The 24,255-nt window shown below is 44.8% G+C and overlaps 1 protein-coding gene across 1 annotated transcript in view; it reads left to right on the top strand.

Moving 5' to 3' along the window:
* The first annotated feature begins 606 nt into the window (after nt 1–606).
* The window catches only part of LOC111838276 (voltage-gated delayed rectifier potassium channel KCNH8-like), a 44,363-nt gene continuing 20,714 nt past the window's right edge, over nt 607–24,255 (top strand). The window contains exon 1 of the mRNA XM_072700506.1: nt 607–1,149. Within this exon, the coding sequence (XP_072556607.1) occupies nt 1,074–1,149 (76 nt within the window). The 5' untranslated portion in view covers nt 607–1,073. The remainder of the gene's footprint in view (nt 1,150–24,255) is intronic.

Raw genomic sequence — 24,255 nt, 5'->3', positions numbered from 1 at the left:
CCGATTACCCAGTACAGGAATATTAGTTACTAAATATTATATTAGGAATAAGTTACAGTCTTATTGTAAACGGTCCCTATAGTTGTTGCTGTCCTTGTGGTCTCCCTAAGGAATGGAATGATTGTGGATAGTAAAAGCAAGGGACCGAAAATTGGGGGTCACTGAAGGGGGGTATTAAAGGGGAGGGGGGGGGGTGCTGGTTTTAACTTTGGTTTGGTTTGATAAGAGTTACGGTTGTGCATGTTTATAAGGCGTGGCTGTGGCCGAGAGCAGAGCTGAATGGACTGGCCTATTAGTGAAATGATACGATATAATTCTTCTATTAAATATTACTGTGCACAATCCCGATATCTGTCTTACACTAAAATGGTGTTCATATTAAATCCCATAAAGATGTTAACACCGCTTCATGCACAGCTGAGGAATGCGCCATAGCGGTGACAGTGAACTTTATTTCTTATGCACACTGGCACAGGGTAACAATACTGATGCATGCCGTGTAAGCCGTCTATCCACGCCCGCGGGAATGTGACACGACGTCGGCTGGAGGTAGCAGAAGAAACTAGGCGACACGAGTCACAGACAACGAGAGGGAAGGGGGAGTGAGGAGGAGGAGGAGGAGGAGAGAGAGAGAGAGAGAGAAGGAGAGAGCGAGGCAGTGAGGAGGAGAGAGAGAAGGGGAGCGCGCTGAACTGCCATCCAGGAGAACATCGCTACTGGAGACAGCAGCATCAGCACCAGAGACGCGAGCACCCGCGCTTCCAGAATAACTTTCATATGCAAGGAAATAAAGTACACGTTTGACATAAAAACACTCAGGTTACGCTTACGATCTCTCGACTCAAGTCGAGGCTAAGTTGTGGGTCTTAGACCCGACTTTCAAGGTTCCCTTTGAAGGATGTGGTGATAACTCCGGCCTCAAAGTGGAGCCCCGAGTGTCTCGGATCAGCGCGCTCCTCCAGGGGCTCGGGGGCGCGCCTGGCACCTCTCGGTTCTTGCCGGGATTCGGGTCCGAGTCTGAGGCGACAGGTTCGGGGCGCCGAGCCAGGAGAACGCCCTCCACTCGGACCAGGATGCCGGTCATGAGAGGTCTGCTAGCCCCACAGAACACCTTCCTCGACACCATTGCCACCCGCTTCGATGGCACCCGTAAGTAACCAGATATACAAGCATATTAAAGCCCTTTTGTAGCCGTCGCTCAGGTAGATGAATTTGCATGTGATGGAACAGGTAACCTGCAGCTCTTGTCTGCCGAGTTTCAGTAACACTCTCCTGGCGCAGTGACAGTTAATCTGGTTTATATTTGGTGATGCCGCTTTGGTTAGGAAGACAGCAGTATTCCTGAAATACTGTACCAATGTGCAAACGTAAACTGCTTCATTATTATCATATATAACGTGTTTTTTTTTTTTAAATATACTTCGTTTTCAGATATCGACAATTTATATAGAGTATTTTTTATTGATGGACAGATGATAAAAGTGATTTCAAACGACTTTTTAAGAAGGCATTGTTGCTCCTCTGGGCGGTACCGCTTCGAGGCTCTGTCAGCAGTGTCATACCCCCGGGAAAGCTATGGCCAGCTGTAAGTATACATGGATAAGGACCTGCAGCTGGTTTCCTGATAACAGATTGCCCCGTTAATGATATTGTAATGTGCCACAACACGACCATGTAAAGTGCATTGGGATGACTCTATTGTGAAATGCGCTATATAATTTTTTTTAAATCAATTGAATTAAACCGCAAAGACATTCTAGCTAACTGATGAGGTGGCGATTTCTGATACATTTCCTTTACTCTTTGCGAAATGTTATAGGCCTATTTAAGTATCATGCATAGAAGTTTTGCTAGATTTTAATGTTTTCAGATCAGTAATTCGTATTGAGTCTGGTGCACAGATGGCCGTGTTACTAAAGACTGGCGTAGAATGGACCATGTCTGGAGTCAGATGAGTTTTAAGCGAGTTGGACGTTTCTCTGGCAGTTAAAGCGCGCTGACATTGACTGGGCCCTGCGGATTACAGCCAGTTTCACTGCAGTCAATGACGGCTGAGAAAAAGGCATCACGGGGCAGTGTTTGCATCTTAATGTTAAGTTGTGACTCTGACTCACAATCACTGTAAAATATCAGCTGTGCCTGTCTTTTCTCTTTTTAAAATGTCCTTTTCCTGGCAATAGACATGCTGTCAAGCGTCCCGCTCGCGGCAGGAGTTTTAACGCTTTAACGTCTGGGTGTTAACCTTAAAGACTGAAATCTCTTATTTAATGCGTAAACATGCTGGTTATTATAACAGGACAATATAATGTGCTTATTTCGCTTAAGATCCGCCTGAGAAATCATTGATATACTAAAGAGCGATCGATTCATGTCAAGTGTCCTTTATCTTAATTGACGGTGTTTATGAATCTATACTTGAACCTTTGTATATTTCCATGCCATATATACAATATTAACTATGCCAGTCCAAGACTGTGGTCCGCTGAAGGTGGGCGTCCGCCATTGTGAAAAGCAGAGTGAACAAAATAAATGGTTACAATTAATTCATAGGCTCAAATTTGTGCATTTTATAGCATTTCAAATGCAAAGCGTTCCTTTTCCACTATCTGGTCCTATTCTAATAGCGGAGAAAATTGTGTTTTAGTTACTTATTTATCCTTATGTTATTCAGTAATACATCAAACATTTTCACCGAAACGCAACACTGAAGTGTTGCCCTGCTGTTGCAGAGACAGCGATTTAGAAAAGTGTTTAATGCCGCGTCAGCTGCCTTCATCATCGCGGCGACACGGCAGCTCACACGAATGGCTCCTGATTCAATCCCCCTGCAATCCTACCGCTGCACATTTAGCCGTAGTGTAAACCCCATGCTGCATGTCACCCAGCCGCGGAGCAGCGGAGCTCAGTGCGTCGCCGAGGGGATTGAATCAGCCCAGTGGGCCCCACAGACATGACATCGACTCAGGCACCTGCCAGTAATATCACCGTGTGGCACTTGATCCGATTTCAGCACCATCATCTTTATCCTTTTGTCACATTAAACATATATCATCTGAAGCGAAAACTGCAGTAATTACATACCATGACTAAAATTGTGCTCAATCATTATAATTAACTTCCTTTGATGTGAACAAGCCTTCGCCCCCTGCACGTTCGCTTATCTAGTGCCGAAAAAGTAACTGGCGCTTAGTAAAGAAACTTATCGTGTAGATTTACATTAATTCATTTATCTGTCTGTTCACACGTAGGGGTGTGTAGTGGGTACAGTTTACCCCCATTCCAGGCACGTAAGTCCAATTTCATGCGTCAAGTTGGAATTATGCTGTTAGAAATCTTGTCCATTTTTGGTGTAACACGCAGTGGAGAAGCTGCAATTATAAATACACAAGATGAATGCGTTTTGGACCAGGATTTCAGCCCAATGGACTCCTGCCTTGTGGGACGCCTCCTTTCCCAGCCACTCGTCTTTGTTCTGCTCTGGCAGAGGCTGTCAGCCAGCGCTGTCGTCCCATCTGAAGTGCTTTGATCTGATGTGATCCGTTTCTGTCTCCTCGCTTCCCTGCCTGTTTATTGTTCGCTGCATTTTCAGCCACGAGGCTGCGTGTTCGTCACCTTCGCTGAATCAGTCCCCAGATACGGGGGACGGACTGTAGGGCGGCTCGGAGTGTATGGAACATCTCCACCTCTGTTCAATGTTACCACGCCGAAGCCACTTTGCCCTCTTTGCTTCGTGGAACAGACACAACAGAATTACCTCGGCGCTTGCGGAGGTTTTACGGAAGCTGGTTTATTTTTATTAGTTGTCTGGCAGCTGCTCTTAGCTGAAGCTGAGACAGAACTAGTTGCTCCGTCAGTCATGAATTTAGTGTGTTTTTGGGGTTCAGTTGATGGTCTCCACAGCATGTAGAGGCCCCTGATATAAGGGTGGTGGTCCAGCTGATCTTAAAATGAGAGCTATGGAGCAATGTGACCTTCTGTCCACCGGGATTATATTAGGTAATAATTATAAATTTCAGGTTTTCGATGCAAATGAATATGGTCACTTTTAAAGCAATGGTAAGCGTTCTGTGTTGTATGTGGAATGTGCAGCTGGATCTGGCTTCCCCTTCATGCAGTGTCACGCTGCTTTATTAACTTGCTTTACAGACTCCTCCACGCGATTCGCTTTCCCCTTAAAGCTCGACACAAACTTTGCAGGTTCACAGTGTTGAATGCGGTATTCCAGTGTCACCTGGTTTCTGTAAAGCTGTATCTGCGTGTCTGTGATGATAGAAAGGTACTCAGCATTTCTCAGCTCCCAGAGAACGGACCTTTCTTTTTGTAATGCCTAATGGTGATGTAATCAGTGTTCAAACAGCATGCTCTGCTTGTCATTTTGTGTTCAGCAACCTGTGGACTATAACTACCTCTGCAGTAAACCAACCTGTTATCACGTCCTGCCTAGTCTATGTATATAAGTCCTTGTTTGCCACATCCTCACTAGTCTGGTCATTGACATCATACAGTCTTGTTGCTTATTCCCAGTCCTCCCATTTCGATCCCCTGTGCTCCCATTTATTTCTAATCTTTGTTTCTCCACCATGCCTGCCCCCCCGAGTCCCCTGTCCCGGGGGTCATGTTACCTGTACAGTATAGCAACCTGTGCAGTGCAGCAACCTCTATAGTGTAGCAGCCTGTTTAGTACACCGAGTAACAGCCTGTTTAGTACACAGAGTAACAGCCTGTTTAGTAAAGTGATTAATTGTCATTTTTGAAACACCACAGCACACAGTGCACAACAACGAAATGTGTCCTCTGCATGTAACCCATATGTGACGTCATGACATAGCAGGGGGCAGCAAATTCAGCGCCCGAGGAACAGTGCTTGGGGGCGGTACCTTGCTTGGGGTACCTCAGTGGTACCTTGCTGGTCAGGGATTAGAACCAGCAACCTTTCAATCACAAGGCCACAGTATACCAAGTAAACCAGAATAAGCCAAAAATATCATCAAATACAATACAGATTGCCAATGTGTGTTTAAAAGAAGGATGTTCCATTCTGTAGTGTGTATGATGCAGTAAGTATTTTTATGGTTTTTGAATCACAAGCTCAGTTTCAAGGAGACGATGGAGAATCTCAGGGAGGTGGGGTAGCCTGAAATAAATACAAACAGGGTCTGTATGTGATGCTTTTCCCTGCGAATCGATTAACGGTGAGACTCTGTGCTCTTACGGGTCCCATTTAACTGGAATCTCTTAGAAACGTAATGGGACAGTGTGCACTTAGAGATACATTACAGCAGTTTACAGACACTTTGAAGAAGATTAAATACACAGCAGCATTGCGGGTACGAAAAAGCAAGTGTCAAATCACGGATGCTTCTCTTGGCCGGTGTGGCGTAGCTTTTAAAGGCCATTATTTTCCCTCCGTGTGACAGGCTTATTCCAGACCCTGTCCTAAGGCACCTGCTGAGGGAGCTAAGGCGGGGATGGGACTGGGTGTCGATGCCTGTAAAATTCACCCAGAGCCTCAAGTGTGCCGGGCAAAGAGAGAAAAACGACATTAGAGGAAAAATGAAAGCGGTGGACAGGGTAGATGCAACAAGTCGGATGAGCTGAGCTGTCTGCTGACACGGGAGCCACCAATATCCAGGCTTGTTGTGGAGCTGAACAAGCAGAGGTTAATATGATGGTAAGGAGCAGAGAGTGAGCCAATCTGGAGTGCAGGAACATGGGGGATGGGATGGATTCATCCTGGGGAAGATGGAAAGTTTCAGTGTGTAAACAGCTCAGGTTTAGAAGCAGACATGGGGGAATCGCACACTTAATCGGCGTGGGGCTCCAGAGGTCTCTCTGTCTCCCAGGTTTCCGTCTGCTGTCTCTGTTACTCTCTCTGGGCAGGATGGCCCCTCAGTTCCGGGTTTTACTGCCGAGCTGCCTATAAACCTCAGCTGCCGCTGCTATCGCTCACAGTAATTGCACATGGCAGCCCAACAGAACATCAAGTCGCCAGCAGAACGTACACACAGATGACAGATCGTCGGTACCGCGTTTTTATTTTTGTTTATACCCAAAGCGGGGAGACCTCAAAGAGCAGAGAGCCGCGCTGTTTTCTCACACTTAAGGGTTCCTTTGTGTTCCTTTGTGTTCTACCACTGTTGCCAGTTCCCTGTGATTCTGCTGTGCTGCTGTCGAGGTGCCAGGGAAGTAGGAGACAGAAAAAGTTCACTTACAGTACAAATGCCAGATGAAGTACAAGAATTATAACATGTACTGCATGTGTACTTGTACCTGGAAGCAGGGCTGGGGCATCTTTTCCCGCAGATTATAAGTAGATATTACACCCAGTCTTCATTTAACTAATGTTTAACTGGTGTTTACTATAGTATTGTTCAAATACTAATCCCAGGGGTTGCTGCATAGGACCACTGCACCTTCCCGTCTTTCTGTGGGTCCACATGAGATGCCCGGTACCCCTGAGTGACGAGGAGTCAGACTCCACACGCCCCGGCCGCCCTCTTTGTGAGGGGATCTGAGGCCAAGGCTGGCTGCGCTGCCAGGCCAACATGGCAGCAAACTGTCACTCACAATTAGTGACGGGAACTAGTGACGTGCAGAGACCAGCTACTTAATTTTCTCATTTGGGCGAGTCGCCCTCAGTAGAGTTTGTGTGATCATTGGTCATCGAAAAGGGGCAAATGGGGGGGGGGGGGGGGTCTCTGGGATCCTCCAGCCCCCTGATGGGAACAGAAAACCAGAGGAGAACCTCAGTGCTTCTCTCAATCCTATAGGCTGTTGAGCAATTTATCCTTAAACCCTCTTTATGGTGCAGTGCTTGGTGGGGAAGAGGAGGCTTAGAGCAATTCTGCCTACTATAGGAAGACTGTGTGCATGTATTCTGCTTCTGGCTTGAAAGTGTGTATTTCTGCCACTAGGTGGCAGTATATATACCCCAGCCCAATGTAGGCTTTGTAGTTAACCATGAAATCCAATGAAAGTCTGAGACGGTACTCTCTCCCCTGGCAGGAGGGGGTCAGAATGGTGTTACTCATGTGTCAGTCCCGCCTGAGCCCTGAATTTTGTTTACTAATGCAGGTTTATCTCCTGAGAGGCAACTCAGGAAGGTGATGACATCTTTGAGGGTTTATACTTCTTTGCCGGTGTGTAGACATTTCTCCATGCCCGTGTGGCATGTGTTTAAATGGCAGCGTGACATTTACCGAACTTCACTTTCAATTACTGTTGCAAAGGCCCACAAACTAGATTTGCAGACCGGCACTATATGTGTGTGTGACGACACAGGCCTGTGACTCTGACAGGTATGTGAGTGCCTCTGTACACCCGGCCACGCTGTGCTGCCGGCTGACTTGCACTCTTGTCTCCTTCTGAAGAGGATCGACACTAAAATATAAGGAGGCTTACAAGCAGAAGCGGAACTTTCACAGGTACCGTGAAATCCTGTGTAAATCCCAACACAGCAACAGTAATCAATTATTAAAAAGAAAATAATAATAATAACAATAATTTGGGGGCATTCTGATGATTGTTGTAGTCTATGTGTCTGTTTTTCTGGGAAAATTTGAGTCAGCTGCTTGACCAATAGGTCCAATGATTTTATTGGTTTATAAAATACTGTTATATAATAGGCAGCTGTATCACACAGCTTCCTGACTGCACATGACATTTCGCCTGTGGGGAGTCACAGCTCTGCTGTCCCAGAGGCCTTTGGCAGATCATTAAAAGAGGAACTGCACAGTAGAGTGGAGCATGAAAGCAAATAGCTAAAATGTGCAAACAACTGGCTTATACTGATCTCTGCAACAGCATATCTAATATTTCAATATTTCACTCTACAGGCCTTTAGCAGAACCTGTTAGGCCTCGGCAGTCTGGCTTCTTCACTACAAATGGGTACAGATATACATTTTTTATGTCACTTTGGATGACATGCACAGTAACTTAGATAACTTTAATGCGGCATACCCACATCATTGGATCCATGCTTATGAAACTAAGCTCGCAACACGGATGAAACATAACTCAGATTAGTCATGTACTTTCTTCAAACAGAATCTTAGATTGCAGTCAATCATGCGGTTTCTATAAAACGTGGCGACAAAGCAAACAGATTTATATGTGCAACAATTGTAATGCTCCTATTCTTACTTTTCACAAAGATCGCTTACACCTACAAAAAAAAGTGCTTTGTGAATCGCCATGGCGATTGACTTGATGTGTCTATGGTCTGCCCAGGAGGGCAGCTCTGTCAACGTGAGCGGTATAATCCCTCTCAGTAGCATTTTCCATCACACGCAGTTTTAAACCTCTGTGATGCAAACCGGCAGTAAAATTGCTTATTCTAGTGCCTGTTCAGTAATTTTGAATTTCACAGCAAGTATTAAAATTAAGAATGAAAATATAAATTTTTGGGTTTTGCACATCAGAGACCAGCAACACTCTCTAATAGAAAGTGAAAATAAAATGACTTTGTTCTGCACTGTAGTTGTTCCATTAACACATTTTATACTGTGTCTTTTTTATAGATATTTTACATGAATATTTTATGTGGTGTTCGTAAATGTTCTGCTTCAGAAAATTACTGATTCCTAGTCGCTGGTTGTAACTGAAAAACCAAGTAAATCCAGCCAGGTCCCATAGTTGACAGTGACAACTTGGTGGTCTAGGCCAGTATTTCCCAATGCAGTGCTCGGACACCCACAGATAGTCCATGTTTTTGCTCCCGGGAGCTGGGAGGGAGCAAAAATGTGGACTTTCTGGCAGGGAGTTGGGAGGGAGCAAAAATGTGGACTTTCTGGCAGGGAGCTGGGAGAAGGCTGCAGCTCAGCACTGCTGCAAAGGTAAAGTGTAGCAATCATGTGTCGGCTCACTTCACCCATCTGGAGACAATGGAAAACATCCAACACTAGATGTCACATCCGCTGTGCCCATCCTGACAGGACACATTCTTCTCTTCTGGGCCAGAAGACACCTCTTTTCACTGGTGCATCACACAGCTGGCAGCTGATTTTTGAAAAGAGGCAACTCTAGATGCTTTTGGATTGATGTCTAAATGTAAAAGTAAGATCTGGGTTCTGAGAGCATGTCCCTGACACCAACGGGCACCATCCCACGGCGGAAAGAGAAGAGCGTTGACGTTTCATTAGATGCGGCCTTTCCCGTATGAGCACCAGGCCTCCTCACACGTCGCATTACTGCCCGCTCTCTGTTGTGTCTCAGCCTCCTGCTGCAGATGAATCACATGCCCCTCAGGAGATGCGTCTGGGGACGACGGTGCGGCCGTTTCCATGCGCTGCACCTCAGCGCCATCGCAATGACATCACAGCTCCCTCCCGAGAAAATGGCCCCCCCCCTTCCCCGACACCACAAGTCCTCTTTGCATGGTTCATAGTCTCCACCATAGGCAGCTTTGATCATGGCGGGGTTGGGGGAGATGGTTAATGGACAAAGTGTTGGGCATCTCACTCCCGGGGTGATTAGTGAGTGAATTCGTCGGACCTGTAGGTGCACATGGATGGGATGCTTGGGGGGATGAAGCACTGCAGAATATGGTCAGCAAGGGGAGCGACAGACAGCCCTCTGCACATCGTTATCCTGCTTCATTTACGCCATTTATTACCACCTACTCTTCCTTACACTTATGTTTCCTCTCACTGACCAAGCCTGTTTTTAATAATACAACCAGAGCACAGAAAAGGACCTACGAAATAAGCTGAATATAAAAGTGACCCGTACGTCTGCACATCTCCTTTTGGAAAATTCTTTTTCCCAAGCTGATAACAATATGAGAAGGCTTCACATGCGACAAGTCAGTCAGTCTAAGCCTGGTAGAGCGTTTGCTCACTGACAACTCGGGAGCAGATCACATTTTTGAGTGCTTTGAACTACATTCATCCACTTTTCATACTCACTTGTCCTATCATTTGTCAAAACGTCGTCTCATTGATAAGCACAAGAAAAGCTAATGGATTTAATTTTAAAAACGAATTCTAAGAGTAAGCGTAAAAAAAAACACGGCGTTTGATTAACAGAGAAGAGGAAGAGAGGAGGAGATGTGTCACGCTGCCGATTCCTCTTCACCTTGCTCTTGTGTCTGTCTCTATAATAGGTGTCTAATCCTGTCTGTAAATGGAGCTGGCCGATTTCTGTGGGCGGGTGATCTCTGTGAGTGCAGCGTGTTCCAGGGGAACGGTAACGCTGCGTATTTTTGTCCACTGCCACACCCAGCCCTCCAGGGTCCTGGCACTGCTCCTGCTCTGGGGGCCCAACCCTGGACCTCGGCTCTCTGGCTGGGGCAGTGTGCTTCCCCCAGGCCTTCAGAACACCGCTCGCCTCTCATAAGCTCAGGTGGAGCCTGACTGCCAGGCGGCGTCAACTTGAGGGACACATCTGCAGAGCCTCGGGGCGTGGATGGAGTGTGAAGACGCGTGGAACATGGGGAAACAGGATGTTGCTTTCTCCTCAGGCCCCCGGGTGTGTGTGTGTGTGTGTGTGTGTGTGTGTGCATGCATGTTTCAGAAGGAGAGCAAGTTGGGGTATGTGAAAAGAAGCACTCTGCGCCCAAACTGAAACTTGTGCAAATGACAAATAAAAGATCATTTAGACAGGTCTACTAGAAGATGACACTATATAACCACTGTGTGTAGCTGTCTTAGCTGGGTGCGGTCAGTTACCTTTTCCATATAGGTCAGGATGTGAGGCTGACCCGGTAAATGGTTTCGGTTAAATCTCCAGAACATATGCACTCTGTCCACTTCATTAGATACACCTAGCTAGTACCGGGTAGGGCCCACTTTTACCTCCAGAACTGCTTCGAGGTCAGATGAGAATCCATTCTGCACACCGCGATTGTACTGAGCTGGTTTTTTTTGCCCTTCTGCCCTTCCTGTTCAATTTAATGGCTGGCCGTTCTCCTCTGCCCGCTCTCATTAACAAGGTGTTTTTGGCGACAGAAATGCCATTGACTGAATATTTATCACACCACTCTCTGTAAACTCGAGACACAGTAGCGTGTGAAAAATCCCAGGAGGCTCTATCTGAGACGCTGGAACCGCGTCGTCTGGCACCAATAATCACACCGTGTTTAAAATCGCCTCGGTGTCGCTAATGCTTAGCCGCACAGTAACTGAGCCTCTTGACCCAGTCTGCTAGCTGCATATATTGCGTTTTGGCTCTGTGGTTTCCTGTTTGGAGAAGCAGACTGTTCGCATTAACAAGCAGGTGCGCTTTATAAAGTGGCCACTTAGTGTACTTCAGCGTTCTCTCGGACGCTCAGTCATGCAAACGCTCCCAAACATGAATTTAACATGCAGCTATGCCTGAGGATTTACACACGGACACACACTGAAATGCACACGCATGCACATCAGGCATCACGCCACCCACACACTGCTAACACACAGAGGGCACCGTCAGTCACATTATCAGTGTGTACTGAGCCCTCAGCTTAAAATCTCATGATGCGATTTTTGTTTGAAAAGTCCTGAAATAGCACGGTAATGTGGAGCGTTCAGCAGACAGCGCTCAGAGGGATGCACTCATTCCGGCACAGAACTTGGCACAGCACAGCCATGAGTGGGTTTCTGTATCATTATCGGGGCTACAGCCATGTTCTGACACCAGACAGGTGACTCTTCTCTTCCAGCCCACCCAGCCGACTGCAGCAGGCTCCATTCCGCTTTGGAGGGGTTACAGTTATAGAAATGGAGCGATGACTTCATGTTGTAGCCAGTTTCCCATTTAAAATGATAAAACGTTTCTCCCGGTTGCATGAACAACATGTTGCTGTTCTTTGTTGTTTTTTTTTTTTCACAAAATTAAAACCCACACAGGAAGTGGGAAAGCGATTTCTTATGCCTCAAATACTTTGTTTAAATGTGTGGCAAATTCTTTTGTTTAAAATGGTTGAATGTCGTGATCTAAGTCAGCTGACTGTAGTCCTATTTTAGAGTTATGTGTGTTAATTCTGACAGTCAAACTGCTCTACTGGTCTGTTGTATCATATTGGTACATTCTCTGATATTGACTTTCTCGTGATTCATTTATCTGTAATTCATTTTATATGCTTTATATATATTATTAATGTCAAATGTTGGCCCCTCAACAGTTGGATTCATCTCAGGTGTCTGAGTGGATCCAGAGGCTGTCCAGGTTCCTGAAAGCATATCTGAGTAACGTGGGGCCACTTAACGTCCTTTAGGTTCTACTGATGTTTATCTTAAGTTAATTAACATCATGTTTGTGAATCAGATCGCCAAGGGGAAGCACAGGGAGAAGAGCAGTCAGCCAGCAGTGATCTGTGTGATGCTTCATAGCTGACTGCTAGGTACGTTGACGACAGTAACAGTATGACAGATAGGAAGGAACCAAATTAAGAAAGCACCTGCTCGCTGAGAGCAGATTTTCTAGTCTGTCGAAGAGGATGTGTGGATTTATGATGTGAAAAGTGGGCCGAAACACAAGAACAGGCAGAGGAAGTCACCGGAGAGAAGTCATATGTTGCCAAGTGCAGTTTGAGGACTGTGGTACCTGAATCCTAACTGACACCTGTAATTCGTGCTTCAGCAGGTATCATACTTTCATTATGAGATGACACACAGCTTCTGACATTATTCTGCATTCAGATATTCCAGAGGCCTATAACTAGACACAGACCCAGTTTGGGATTCTCTAGTAGGGTCTCTATTATTGGTGTCTGAAGAGACCTAGGGACCTGGTGTCCAGTCAATAATCTTCTGACCACTAATCCATTGCAAGGTCATGAGTGGCCAAGAGCCTGTTGTAGACAGCATAGGGCACAAGATGGGACATCCTAGATGTGTTGCCAATCCATCTTGAGGAAATCACCTACTATGGGCAGTTTATGACGGCCAGTTTGCTTAAGGCAGGCCTGCCTAACCCTTGTCCTAGAGATCCACCATCCTAGAGGGCTTAGTAGAAGCCTTAATTTAACACACCTGATACAGATAAGCAGGTCCCTCAGTAGCATCTCAGTATTAGAACCAGGGGAGTATTCCATGAAAGTAGGTAAAGAAAGGCAGACTTTCCCGAAAAAAGTCAAACTCAACCTAGCTCCATCTCTAAACTTAGCCTCATGTCGTTCCACTAACTAATCAAGGCTCATACAAGACAGGCTTGCATAGTCTCACTTAGTGCACATAGATATTTAACAAGCCCAGATGAATGGATCAACGAGAGATCGATCAAATGAGTCGGTAAGCATGTAAAACGAGAGCGGTGTTTTTTTTTTCTGCCGCAGAACAAACGCTACTGATGGAGCTGTATGAGGAATACAAAGATATAATTGCTAAAAAAAGGCAATACTGTGGCTATAAACACAGCCAGGGAGTTGGCTTGGCAATGAATCGCAGACAGACTAAATGCGTAAGTTACGTAAATGTTACAAGTGCTTAGTACAGTGGCATGGTCGTATAGTGGTTTATGCTATCGCCTTACATCGTGAAAGTTCCTGGTTCAATCCCCATAGCCAATGGGGAACTTTCTGGGTTGAGTTCACGTGTCATTCTTACTGTGAAAGGCTATTCTGTATTATTTGATTTCCGTAAAATACTTTCAATTGCATCCATGTGAAATGTTATGGCCAAATAACCATATCTTGTCATTGCTTTTTACTAATAAACTTTCAAAGTAAACTATGACTAAACAAAATATAAAAATATCTCCCTGTTCATATTATTTTAATGGATTTTTTTTTCAGTTTCAGTCATTGCATTTCATGTTTGACCTTTGTAATATGGGTACGCTTTTATTTTAATTATTTTGGAATTAATTGGAAGGTTGAAACATGATTTTTATATGCTTTATTATATTGATTATGTTGCAATCTCAGCTCTGTTCTCCATATTATGGAAATATCGCGCAGAGGATTACTTCAGAAAAGATTGTTTTTACTCTCTGCTTCCTCATCTTGATTTTACTCACAGCACCGACTGCAGGGTTCCATTTAATATACATACAGACGCTCCTCTACTTACGAATGAGATACGTTCCGAACGGCCGTTCCTAACCTGAAATGTTCGTAAGTGTTTATTCAACATCATTTAAGGGTTTAAAGAACTAGGACGCCGGGAGTTCACACGCTGTGCTGCTGCGAGGCAGGAGTAGCTGCCAGAAGTCGTACTAAGCGAGACAGTTAACCTGGTCCGGAGCAGACTTGTTCACTCGCCTAAGTTACCATGGTAGCTCAGCGGGGATTCATTTAAGACACGTTGATGGAACGGAACTCCCACTTAAATTAGCCAGACTTGTCGAAATAAGCCAGACTTTCCCTTAATCCTGCTTCGTGGAACACCCCCCCAGCTTAGCTTCAACACAGGAGCAGAGTTGAACAACCCTGTCCTCACCTCATGTTTTGCATTGGAAAAAAAACTTATGCAACGTGAGGAAAACATAGATTCGCCATACAAGCAGAGCAGGTTGTGACAGAAGATAATGATTTAAGCATGTTGTCTGTCATGAGTTTTCCTATTAAGCAGTAGCTGCTTCTTCTGCTTTGTAGCCATGGGATCCAGTAGACAAGTAGACGGTTTAGAACGGGTGACCAGCCTCGTCAGTTTACTTGGGATAAGAACAGCACATGAGTCAGTGAGTTGCCACCTCTGTTTTGGATGCATTGCAGTCCTGCTGGTTCCAGTAAAGCACTGGGCCCTGGGGTGAGGAAGACGCCAGATGATGAGTAGACCATGGCTTTGTCTTTGTGCTCGTTGTCCACTTCCTGAATCTCACCCGTCCATCTTTCCATCCATTTTCTGTGACCATTTGACCTATTCAGGGTCACGGGGGGTTTCCAGCACATATCCCAGAGGCTACAGGCAGAACTCAGTGAATTCCTTTTTTTAAGACTCTGCAAAACAAAAATCTGGGATTTTTTACACTCCTTTTCCTGGAAGCCGCACTCCCCCATCTTCTGTATCTGTTCCTGTCCCGTTATCTGCGTTCCCTTGCCTCCCTCTCTCTGTCCCTGTCGCCGCCCACACGGTAGCCTCAGGTCTTCTTTTTCGATAAGAAGTCTGCGGAATCAGAGGGTCGTCTCTTTCAGATAGATGCTGTCAATTTCAGGCTGACTTTCCCTCCCGTTGGTATTTGAGTTCCCCATCGTGTCCATGAAAAGTCCTTGGAGCTGAAACTTTAACGTCCTCTATGTAGATGCACCTTGGACTCTTTCGGCAGACAGTTTGCGTGTGGCCTTGTATCCATAGTGAGTCCCATTAAGATGTAACAATTTCAACCTTCAAACATCTCACCACAAAAAAGCCTCAGAGGGCCTTGAGGTCTACTGACTTATTCCTTAAACATTATCAATAAATGATCACATATAATATTCAAATCATCAGTGAGTCACTGATCAAATATTTATTTAGCTGAATATTTTAAGTGTAATCAGTTTATCTTTAGTGCCTTGTGGCTTCTAAGACGTCAGCCTATAGTCCAATCTAGTTCCTTCTAGTTTCTAGCTTCAGAAACGTTACTGTGTTGTTTTGAGATGCCAATCCAATTATTCCAACTGTAAGCGTAACATTGTCACCAATCGTCTGGGACAGGCAGAGACAGGGAATGGATTGAAACACAAACAGGCACAAACTGGTGTCAGTTGCTTCAGTGCCGTGTGATTGTTCCATTTCTTTGATTGTTATGTATTTTTGTACCTGCTTAGCCTTGCCGCTATGGCCGTGCCGTGTAGATCTCCATCAGAGCTGCACTGAAGCACCGTGCAGGAGCTGTGCATCGCTTGAAGCACTGAAAACAGCCTGAGGGATCCTGAGTATCTGTTCTGAATACAGACAGATCTGAAGTGACCCGATAGTCTGTCAGTGTATCAGAAAGAGTAGGGCAAGGTACAGGTCACCATTTGTAATGATTTTAGGTGCAATGGAAAGCCCTTCCCGCTGCTATGAATGTAATAGCACCACTTCTTAGGATTTAAAACATTCTGTTCACAGAATGTACTTTTGAAAAACTTTATCTTGCTGGTGTTGCATATCATATAAATATTTTGGTTTCAGTGTTGAAAGAATAACGTGCATGCAGTACGTTCATCATGCAATATAAAATGTGTAATTGCTGTTTATTTAGCGCCTTTTGCTTATAGCACAGACCAAGTGAGTTTTAAAGCTGCTAACAGTTTTGTTTCCTACAAATGACACGACGGCAAACGTTACATCGATTTTCGGAAGGCCCGTTCGTGTGAGTTTCTCATCGCTGCTCCTTTATCGCTGCCAGCAAAGTTCACGTTTTATTACAAACACATTTGTTTGCTTTCCCTTTGTCCCTGACGGATGAGAGCAATTTTCCGAGAAGTTCAGCATAACGGTGTGACTGTTTTCAGGCCAGCTGCAGTTCAGCTGATAAAGCGCCGGATAAAAGACTAAAGGGCTTTAAAGTGTAACCATCTGAAATTGTGCTGCCACCTAGTTAGACCCAGAGGCCTGTGCATCATCAAGATCACTGGTGAAGGAGGTGACATCTGCAATACTCTATCTTGAATAAGCAATATGACAAACGGTGCACACAAGTCATCGCTCCCCCGTCACCAGGTGCTACAAGATGCCAGCGATGTCTCTCATTAATGACGGTTCTTTGGCACCGAGTTGAAGAAATGTGAATGAAATGACAATCGGGCCGTTTATTCTTAATCAAACTTTTAGACTCTATTGCCATGAAAAGTAAAGTAAATAATAGCTGTGAAAAGAGATTCCTGTATCAGCAGACTGAGAGGTCACCAGGCAACCTTTTGTTCTGAAGGTTTGTAGGAAAAAAAATCTTGTTCTGCCCTGGGAATTTGCCTTGTTATCTACATCTGTATCAGTGACACGAAACTATTGGGGGAGCATCAGCTCACAGTGTGTGACCGACATAGACAGCTGCCATCTTTTACCCATCGGGGCAGGTCACCATGAAGAAAGAATTGGAATAGAAAGGAATCCTAAGCACAGGAAGACAAAGGATGGCGAGCAGGTGGGGTCTGGGACGTGAGACCCCAATAACAGAAGAGACAGCAGCTCCGTTGCAGGCAGAGTGTCATCAGGCTTTCAGACTCTTTGGCAGAGCTTTTATGGATCCCAGCTAAAATAATGGTTTAACTGGGAAAGGACTATAAATGACTCAGATAAGCAGCTGCAACATACTGCACCTAACCCCAACCAATCTCCCCAGAGCTGCGGGTCTGGGCTAAAGAGCTTATGCAAGCTTCCCATGTGAAGCCAGAGGTTCAGACACCAACACAGAGACCATCTTCCTTTGATTAGCTGATACTCTCGTCCAGGACAGTATGTAGAGCTTGCCATTCTTTACATGTGTTACAGATAAAGTTCAGATAATTTGGTTTGGACACCTTGCTCGGTGTTTAGATAATATATATACGTCATTTATGGATAAAAGCCTGCAGATTTCTGGTGAAATCTGCACTTTATCCTGATTACATCCTTATTCCAAAAAGTGCTTCAATAGTTAGGAGGCCATTGAAGGTGAGTACGACAATGTGAAGAAACATCTACCACACATCACTGCTCCTCAGCTGCCTGATGAGGTCGAAGAAGTGGCGCTCTCGGTCGGCTGGCAGCATTACAATACTTCAAATTAAAGACTTCACGCAACTTCGTGGCATAATATACTGATCCGTCTTCTCACAGCTCTTGCGCTGAACGTACTGACAACAACCCGAAACTGCTCCAAAGCCTTTGTCTCCATAGCAACACAGGAACACACCGTATGTTCCTGTTGCCAAGCAACGTAACCTGATATATCCCAGGCACAAACTGCTGACAGTAAATAAGAGAGATAGAGATACCTTCTCGTACTGAAATCCATGGTCCATGGGGAGGCACCACAAGACAGCAGCTGGGTTTGTGGGTATTTGTGTGAAAATGAGTGTCATGGGTTTGCCGTGTGTGTAGTTGGAGCAAAGTTCACTCTCCTGATCACCTTTGCTATTATTATCATTATTATTATGGCTTTGGTGGTGGAGTTGCAGTCCCAAGTCCTGACTTTCATTCTTCACTAGTATTAATGACCTGGTTCCATCTCCCGCAGAATCAGGGCCACACAGCCCTGCATATCATCCTGCTCTAACGGCTGGAGAGTGATCTGTGACTCCGCCCATCAGCTTAACAGTTAACATGCCAAAAACAGATTCTTACACTACAGTTGCCCATTGTGGGGGAGGTGTGACACGATCCATCTCCAGGGGCTGGAGAAGGCACCAGCATAGAGAGGGTGGGGGAGCCCCCCCGCCCCCCTTAAACTCTGCTGTGATTAGTATCACCACAATCCCGTCAACAGCACAGTCCTTGGATTCTATTTGTGTCCCGCTCAGTGTTTTTTTGTACAGTATCTAATTGCTCTATGGCTTGTTTCAAATGAGTAATTGCCGCATGTTTTTTTTCTTAATGGCTACAAATTAGGGACCGAATGTCCACAGGCTTCTCAATTTGTGTCATGTTTTATTTATATATTATGTACCCCACAATGTGATGAACACCTGTTTTTTTTTGACATTGTGGGGACCATTTTTCAGGTCCCCACAAAAATCTGTGAATGCAATCAAAAAACTAAAAATGTCTCGTATTTTGTTTGGTTGCTTATGGGTAAGGTTAGGGCTGGGTAGGGGTTAAGGTCATCATGTTGGGATTAGAGATTATAGGAGAGTCCCCACAAAGATATAAATACAAACCTGTGTGTGTGTGTGTGTGTGTGTGTGTGTTAGAGAGAGAGAGAGAGAGAGAGAGAGAGAAAGCTTCACATTCCCAGTTCCACAATGCTCTTTACCTCTGGAGTCTTTACTTGATGTGAATGGTACGCTAAACTGGTCATTTACTGATAGGTTAAGTCATACCTTTCTGTCTTTATGGAACCATGTGAAGGTTAGAATATTAGCATATGGGACATTGGACACCAGACATCCATTACTGGCCCTTTGTGACATATGTAGAATATAGGCCTGCAATTCATGCTTCAGCAGATATCATTTGCCATTTGACGAGCAAGTAATTAATAGTCTGTGTGTTTTATTTTTTAGCTGACCTCAGACCTGCTCAGCTGCGCTCAGCTTGAGCAAATGAGGCTGAAATTCGAAACAGCCAACAATTTCATCTGGTGCTCTGTGGAGGAATAAGTGGCTTCTCTGAATTCTGGCCATCAAATTTCCTGTTGTGGAGGCTCTTGGTTAATCTCAGCATGGAGATTGATGTGGTAAGATGTGGTTGACAGCCCCAAAGAGAGTTACAAAGCCTTGTTGGTCGGTGAGTAGCACAGAGACGGCTTCACGGAATGCTGACTGGGATACTTGGCCGCTTCCTCATGTCCTGCAGTGTCACGCACCTGACTGTCCAATATGAATGGATTTGAGGATGAACACACCCTCAGCTACCTTGGTGATATTAACCTCCTTGACCTGGGTAAAAAGGGCCTCCCTAGAAGGTTGGGGGATAATAGATCCCCAGAGCAGTGTTTCTTAACCCAGTGCTCAAGGGCCCCCAGACTGTCCACATTTTTGCTCCCTCCCAGCTCCCAACACGCCTGTACCAGGTAATTTAGGGTTCCTGATTGGCTGGGAGCTGGAATTTAGGGTTCCTGATTGGCTGGGAGCTGGAATGGAACAAAAATGTGGACAGTCTGGGTGTCGCAGAGGACTTGGTTGAGAAACACTGCTCCAGTGTGCAGTGTTTGCAGCAGCACTCTTGCTAGTACCTGCACTGGCTTGGCGGAAAGACGTTAGTCTGGTTATACTGTCTGCTCTGCAGGTTTTCCAGCAGCTTGAAACATGCCCAATACATTCTGCGAGACTGAGGCCAATCTGCCTGTGGGCTCTTAGCTTCTCCTCGGCTAATGTATGCAGGTTACAACCTGATCCATGTCAGGGAGGACACTCTGAGCCAGGACAGGATTTGTAAACTACCATTTCAATTAAAAGGACTGGGATTTTACTTAAGGGCCGAGTTCTTGCTGTGTGCTGATTGGTCAGTCTCCTATAATCAAGCATGTGCCACTAACGTTAATGTGATACAGCTTGATGAGTCTTTCAGTCAAGGAAACAAACCAGTCATAGCACAAGAAGAACTGAACTACTTAGCCAAACATAGGAGCCTTTCAGTTTTAAAGTAGTTTGTAAAACCCAAAGTAGCTGAAAGTGTCCTCCCCGACATGGATTGGGTGGTCACCCTAAATGTATGTGATGCAGAGGAATGCAGATTGCAGGGGGTAAATCACAGACACTGTTGGTCGGGACCCTGTGGCATATTCTGAAGACTGGTGTGATGAAGCAGTACTTCGCAGAGTTGAGTAATTCAGGTCCAGAGAGCAAAAGTCCAGACCGGGATTTTGTTTCAACCAACCTGTTGAGTACTCTGTGACTGTGACTCTTTATGCTCAACTGGTTGGTTGAAGCAAAACCTTGGTTCGGACTTTTACTCTCTGAACCTGAATTACCCAACTCTGCAGTAGCAGAAGAAGCAACATTACGCAGTCCATGACCCTTCACTTCCCTGTAGCTTTCCAGGCCTGAGATGGCAGCCACTATTTTGTCCTGAAAGCTAAGTGGCCCTTTTAAGAAAGAGACTTACCTTGAGATATCTTCAGCTTCTGCAAGCTCTCTTCGTGAATTAAGTGCATTTGAAGGCTGCTTTTAAGGCCTGCTGTCCATCACATGGCCTCAGCTCCTCCATGCAAGATACGCTGCACTTTGGCTCAGGTGTGAAAATAGCAAATAGTACATAACCAAGGGGAATGCATACTACAAAAAGAAAATAAAGCATATATTACATTAAGATTGTCATATGCATTAAGTACAGGATGTACTAAAAGGGAATGAATAAATAACTAATGACGAGTAATGCAAGAGTAAACATTTTCAGGGGTCTATGATGACATATTTGGTTGATGAAAATCTGATGAGCTATGAAACAAAGCTCAGTAAGGAGAAGGACAGTCTCTGCAGCCACCGAAACATGAAAGGGGGCGGCCATCTTTAAACATTACCATAGCAACTTGCCCATAACAGAGAACAGAGAGATCTCGTTCCCTGTGAAGATGAAAAGCGAAAAGGGCAGGGAAAGTAAATAAATGTAGGCTTCATGTGCACGCCGCTTTTATCTGGACGCCTGCCTTAAGCAGCTCTGCTGTCCCTAACATGCATGAGCTCACACGTGTAGCTAAACACCGGGATAAACGATACCTCAGTGTTTTGGGTGAGAAGATGAAAACGCTGAATGGCTGTGAAAAGGATGCAGTCAAACGAGGACAAGTCTTCTCCCTGCTAAAATGTAAGGAACCACTTGTGGTGGTGGAAGTCCTTATTTAACATGTTCTGACATGTGCAAAGACACTTTTAAATATTTTAGTCAACTTGTTTAGAACAAAGACAAAATCATTTTCAAAACTCCTTTTAAATTCAATTAATGTTATATTAAAACTCCAATCTAGAACAAAATAAACTAATTGATAAAGTGCACAAGGATGTGTTTAAATTGGGGTGGCCAGTCAGACCCAGAAAGAGCCGCTGTGTATGCAGGTTTTCGCTGCAACTCCCGAATTATATTACTAATTAGAGCACCGATTGGCTGAAGAGTCCTCACACCTGGGTTTGAACAGCTGACCTAAAGGTTAATCCCAAAAACTTGCATGCACATCGGCCCTTTGTGGGTAAAATTGCCACCCTGGTTTAAATGATTCAAATTAATGGAAAGCTAGGAATTTTATGGACCACATTCAGAGGGCTGGGATGTGTCACATTTTAAACATTAGTTTGAGTTTCACATTAACTAAATATAACCTCCTATGTGAGTCAGCTTGGTTTTCTTCCAAATACGACAGAAGTATCCACATTTTATGGTTAAACACTAAGGAATATATTGAGTAAAGCCAGACGCACAGATGCACTTATATATAACGTGTTGCCAGAGGAATATGTGTTTTATATATATTTGGCTATATATATTTTCTCTAATTGACAGTGTATATATTATGCTCTATATGAAAGTATGGGTTGGTATGCATTATGCACTGTGAAAGGATCATACACACAGTCCCAAGTCTCACAGTTCAGGTCCGTACCAGAGGCACACGGGGAGTCACATGTAAACGATGGCATGTGAATTAAACCGCAAAACGGCACGTGTTCTGGCATTGCTCTCCACGGCAGAGTATTTTCTGGCCTCCAAACCTAATCTCAAACTGAGTAACATGAAGACAGCTGACTGACACATGTGACACAGTAGCTAACTGAAGGTGCAAAGTTTATCTGGATGTGTAGTTGTATAGTATAATTTGCACCTTTTTTGACTCAGCATTGAGGAACATCCCTTTTGGCTAGTATTAGGTACTGAAAATTCTTTTACAGTGTGTTGATGCAGTAATTATGTTATCTCACATTTCCATTTTGGTATTATGACTTTCTTAGATTTCCTCTACGGTTTTTGCACTGTGAGTCCATCCAAGACTGTATACCTACATGGTATGTATTGACCTTTCACGTAATCAATACTGTATGCATGCAGTCGGATGTACTGCAGTCGACATCTTGCATATTGACCCACAGCTTGACCCCACACAATGTCGCAACTGCTAAAAACTATCAATGAAAAAAAAATACATATTTGAGTCGACCAACAGAGACGGCATTTCCTCCACCATCTTAACAAAAATTCCCGAGCATGCGGCATTTTTCTTTGCTGGTTGCAGATCCAGCGGCCTTGTGGGATAGCACAGCGTTCAAAGTCTCATCAGCACTGAGGATTCAGACATACTGCTCATTCTACATACTATATTTTGCGTACTACGTAGCAAGGAAGTATGTGATGTCGGATACACGCTGTGGCTGTGTCTTGGTTCCTGTTTCTTGATTACCCAGCACTGTTTAGTTCTATGACCTCACGTTAGGTGAATCGCCATCGCCTCGGCTCCGTAACTCGCAGTCAGCCTCCCCGGTCCTGTCAGCACTCAGCGCTCAGAGGTTCGACAGCCAAAGAGGAAAGAGCTGACAGGTAGAAGGCCTGGCGATGTGGGCGGGTGTGTGTGTGGTTTGTGACCTTTTCGTGAGGATGCTTTATTAATGAGTATATATACGTCCTAGAGCTCAGTCCCCGTGTTGTGATGGTAGACCAAATAATAGCTGTGGTTTATGATCTCCGCGCCCCAGGGTGTTTGTGGTTTCTTTGATGGGGGGGCAGGGGGGGGGGAAGAATTTTCAAAAGGAAGAATTTTCAAAAGAATACATTTGCAAAGAAGAGTGTTGTTATCAATATTGGTATGCAGGAAGAGGGGAAACAGCATCTCAGGTTGGATATGCAGTACGATGCACGCGGGCTGGACCCGGCTCGGAGAGATTTATTTCACAATGGCCATGCACTGAGAAGCACATCTCACATCTCTAAAATAACTGCAGAGAAGAATGGCCTGGGCTGACGGTCCTGAATGTGTGACTGTCTGAGTGTTGCTGTATTCCAGCTGGGAAAGTGTACTGGTTCCAGTGAGTGAGACATTTTACCCAAATAGCTTCGGGAAGAATCACACATGGATTAATAATGATGCAGTTATTCATTATTAAGATTCTGTCACCAGCTGGCATCCTGTCCTGGGTGTCTCCTGCCTCATGCCCTGTGGTTCCTGGGATAGGTTCCAGGTGTATCAGGACCCCGCACTGGATGGTTATTATAAAGCTGCATAGACTTTCTGTCACTGACGTTTTAATTTTTTTTTAATTTGTCTGTAAATAAGTCTAAACACAGCCGATTACAACTATACGTCTTGCATAATTCGTTCCAGCACAATGGAATCCATTTGTTTTTCGTTTCCATAATCTCACGGACATATTTATGGAAATTCTGAAATGGATGTGAAAGGTTAGCCGGAGGTCAGGAATTTTAGTAAATATAGGAATTATATTTATTGTGTATACAATACATGCAGTTAGGCTTTAGTAGGACCTTTGGAGCTTCTTATCGCTGTCTGACAGACGGAAAAGCAGACGGACACATTGTATTGCAAAGCCAGCAAAGCCCACAGTGAGACACACTGGCCTACTATGTAAGAAATTCACACGCAAGTCGACGGCTCTTTGGTAGCAGCCTTCCCATTGGCTCTTTTTAAGGTATTTCATTCATGGCCACTCCCCCACATGACACCCCCCCCATGGTGGCACGGAAAGCGCAGCAAAATGAGCTGCAGAGGTCCGTTTTAGCAGATCATGTTTATCTACATACAGGCATCCCACAACTTTTCATCACAGTATAAGAACACAGAGCCGGCC

This window comes from Paramormyrops kingsleyae, chromosome 16, assembly GCF_048594095.1.
Source record: "Paramormyrops kingsleyae isolate MSU_618 chromosome 16, PKINGS_0.4, whole genome shotgun sequence".
In the NCBI taxonomy this organism is placed as follows: domain Eukaryota; kingdom Metazoa; phylum Chordata; class Actinopteri; order Osteoglossiformes; family Mormyridae; genus Paramormyrops; species Paramormyrops kingsleyae.
Note: the sequence above shows the minus strand (reverse complement) of the source record. Positions and strands in the feature narration are given on the sequence as shown.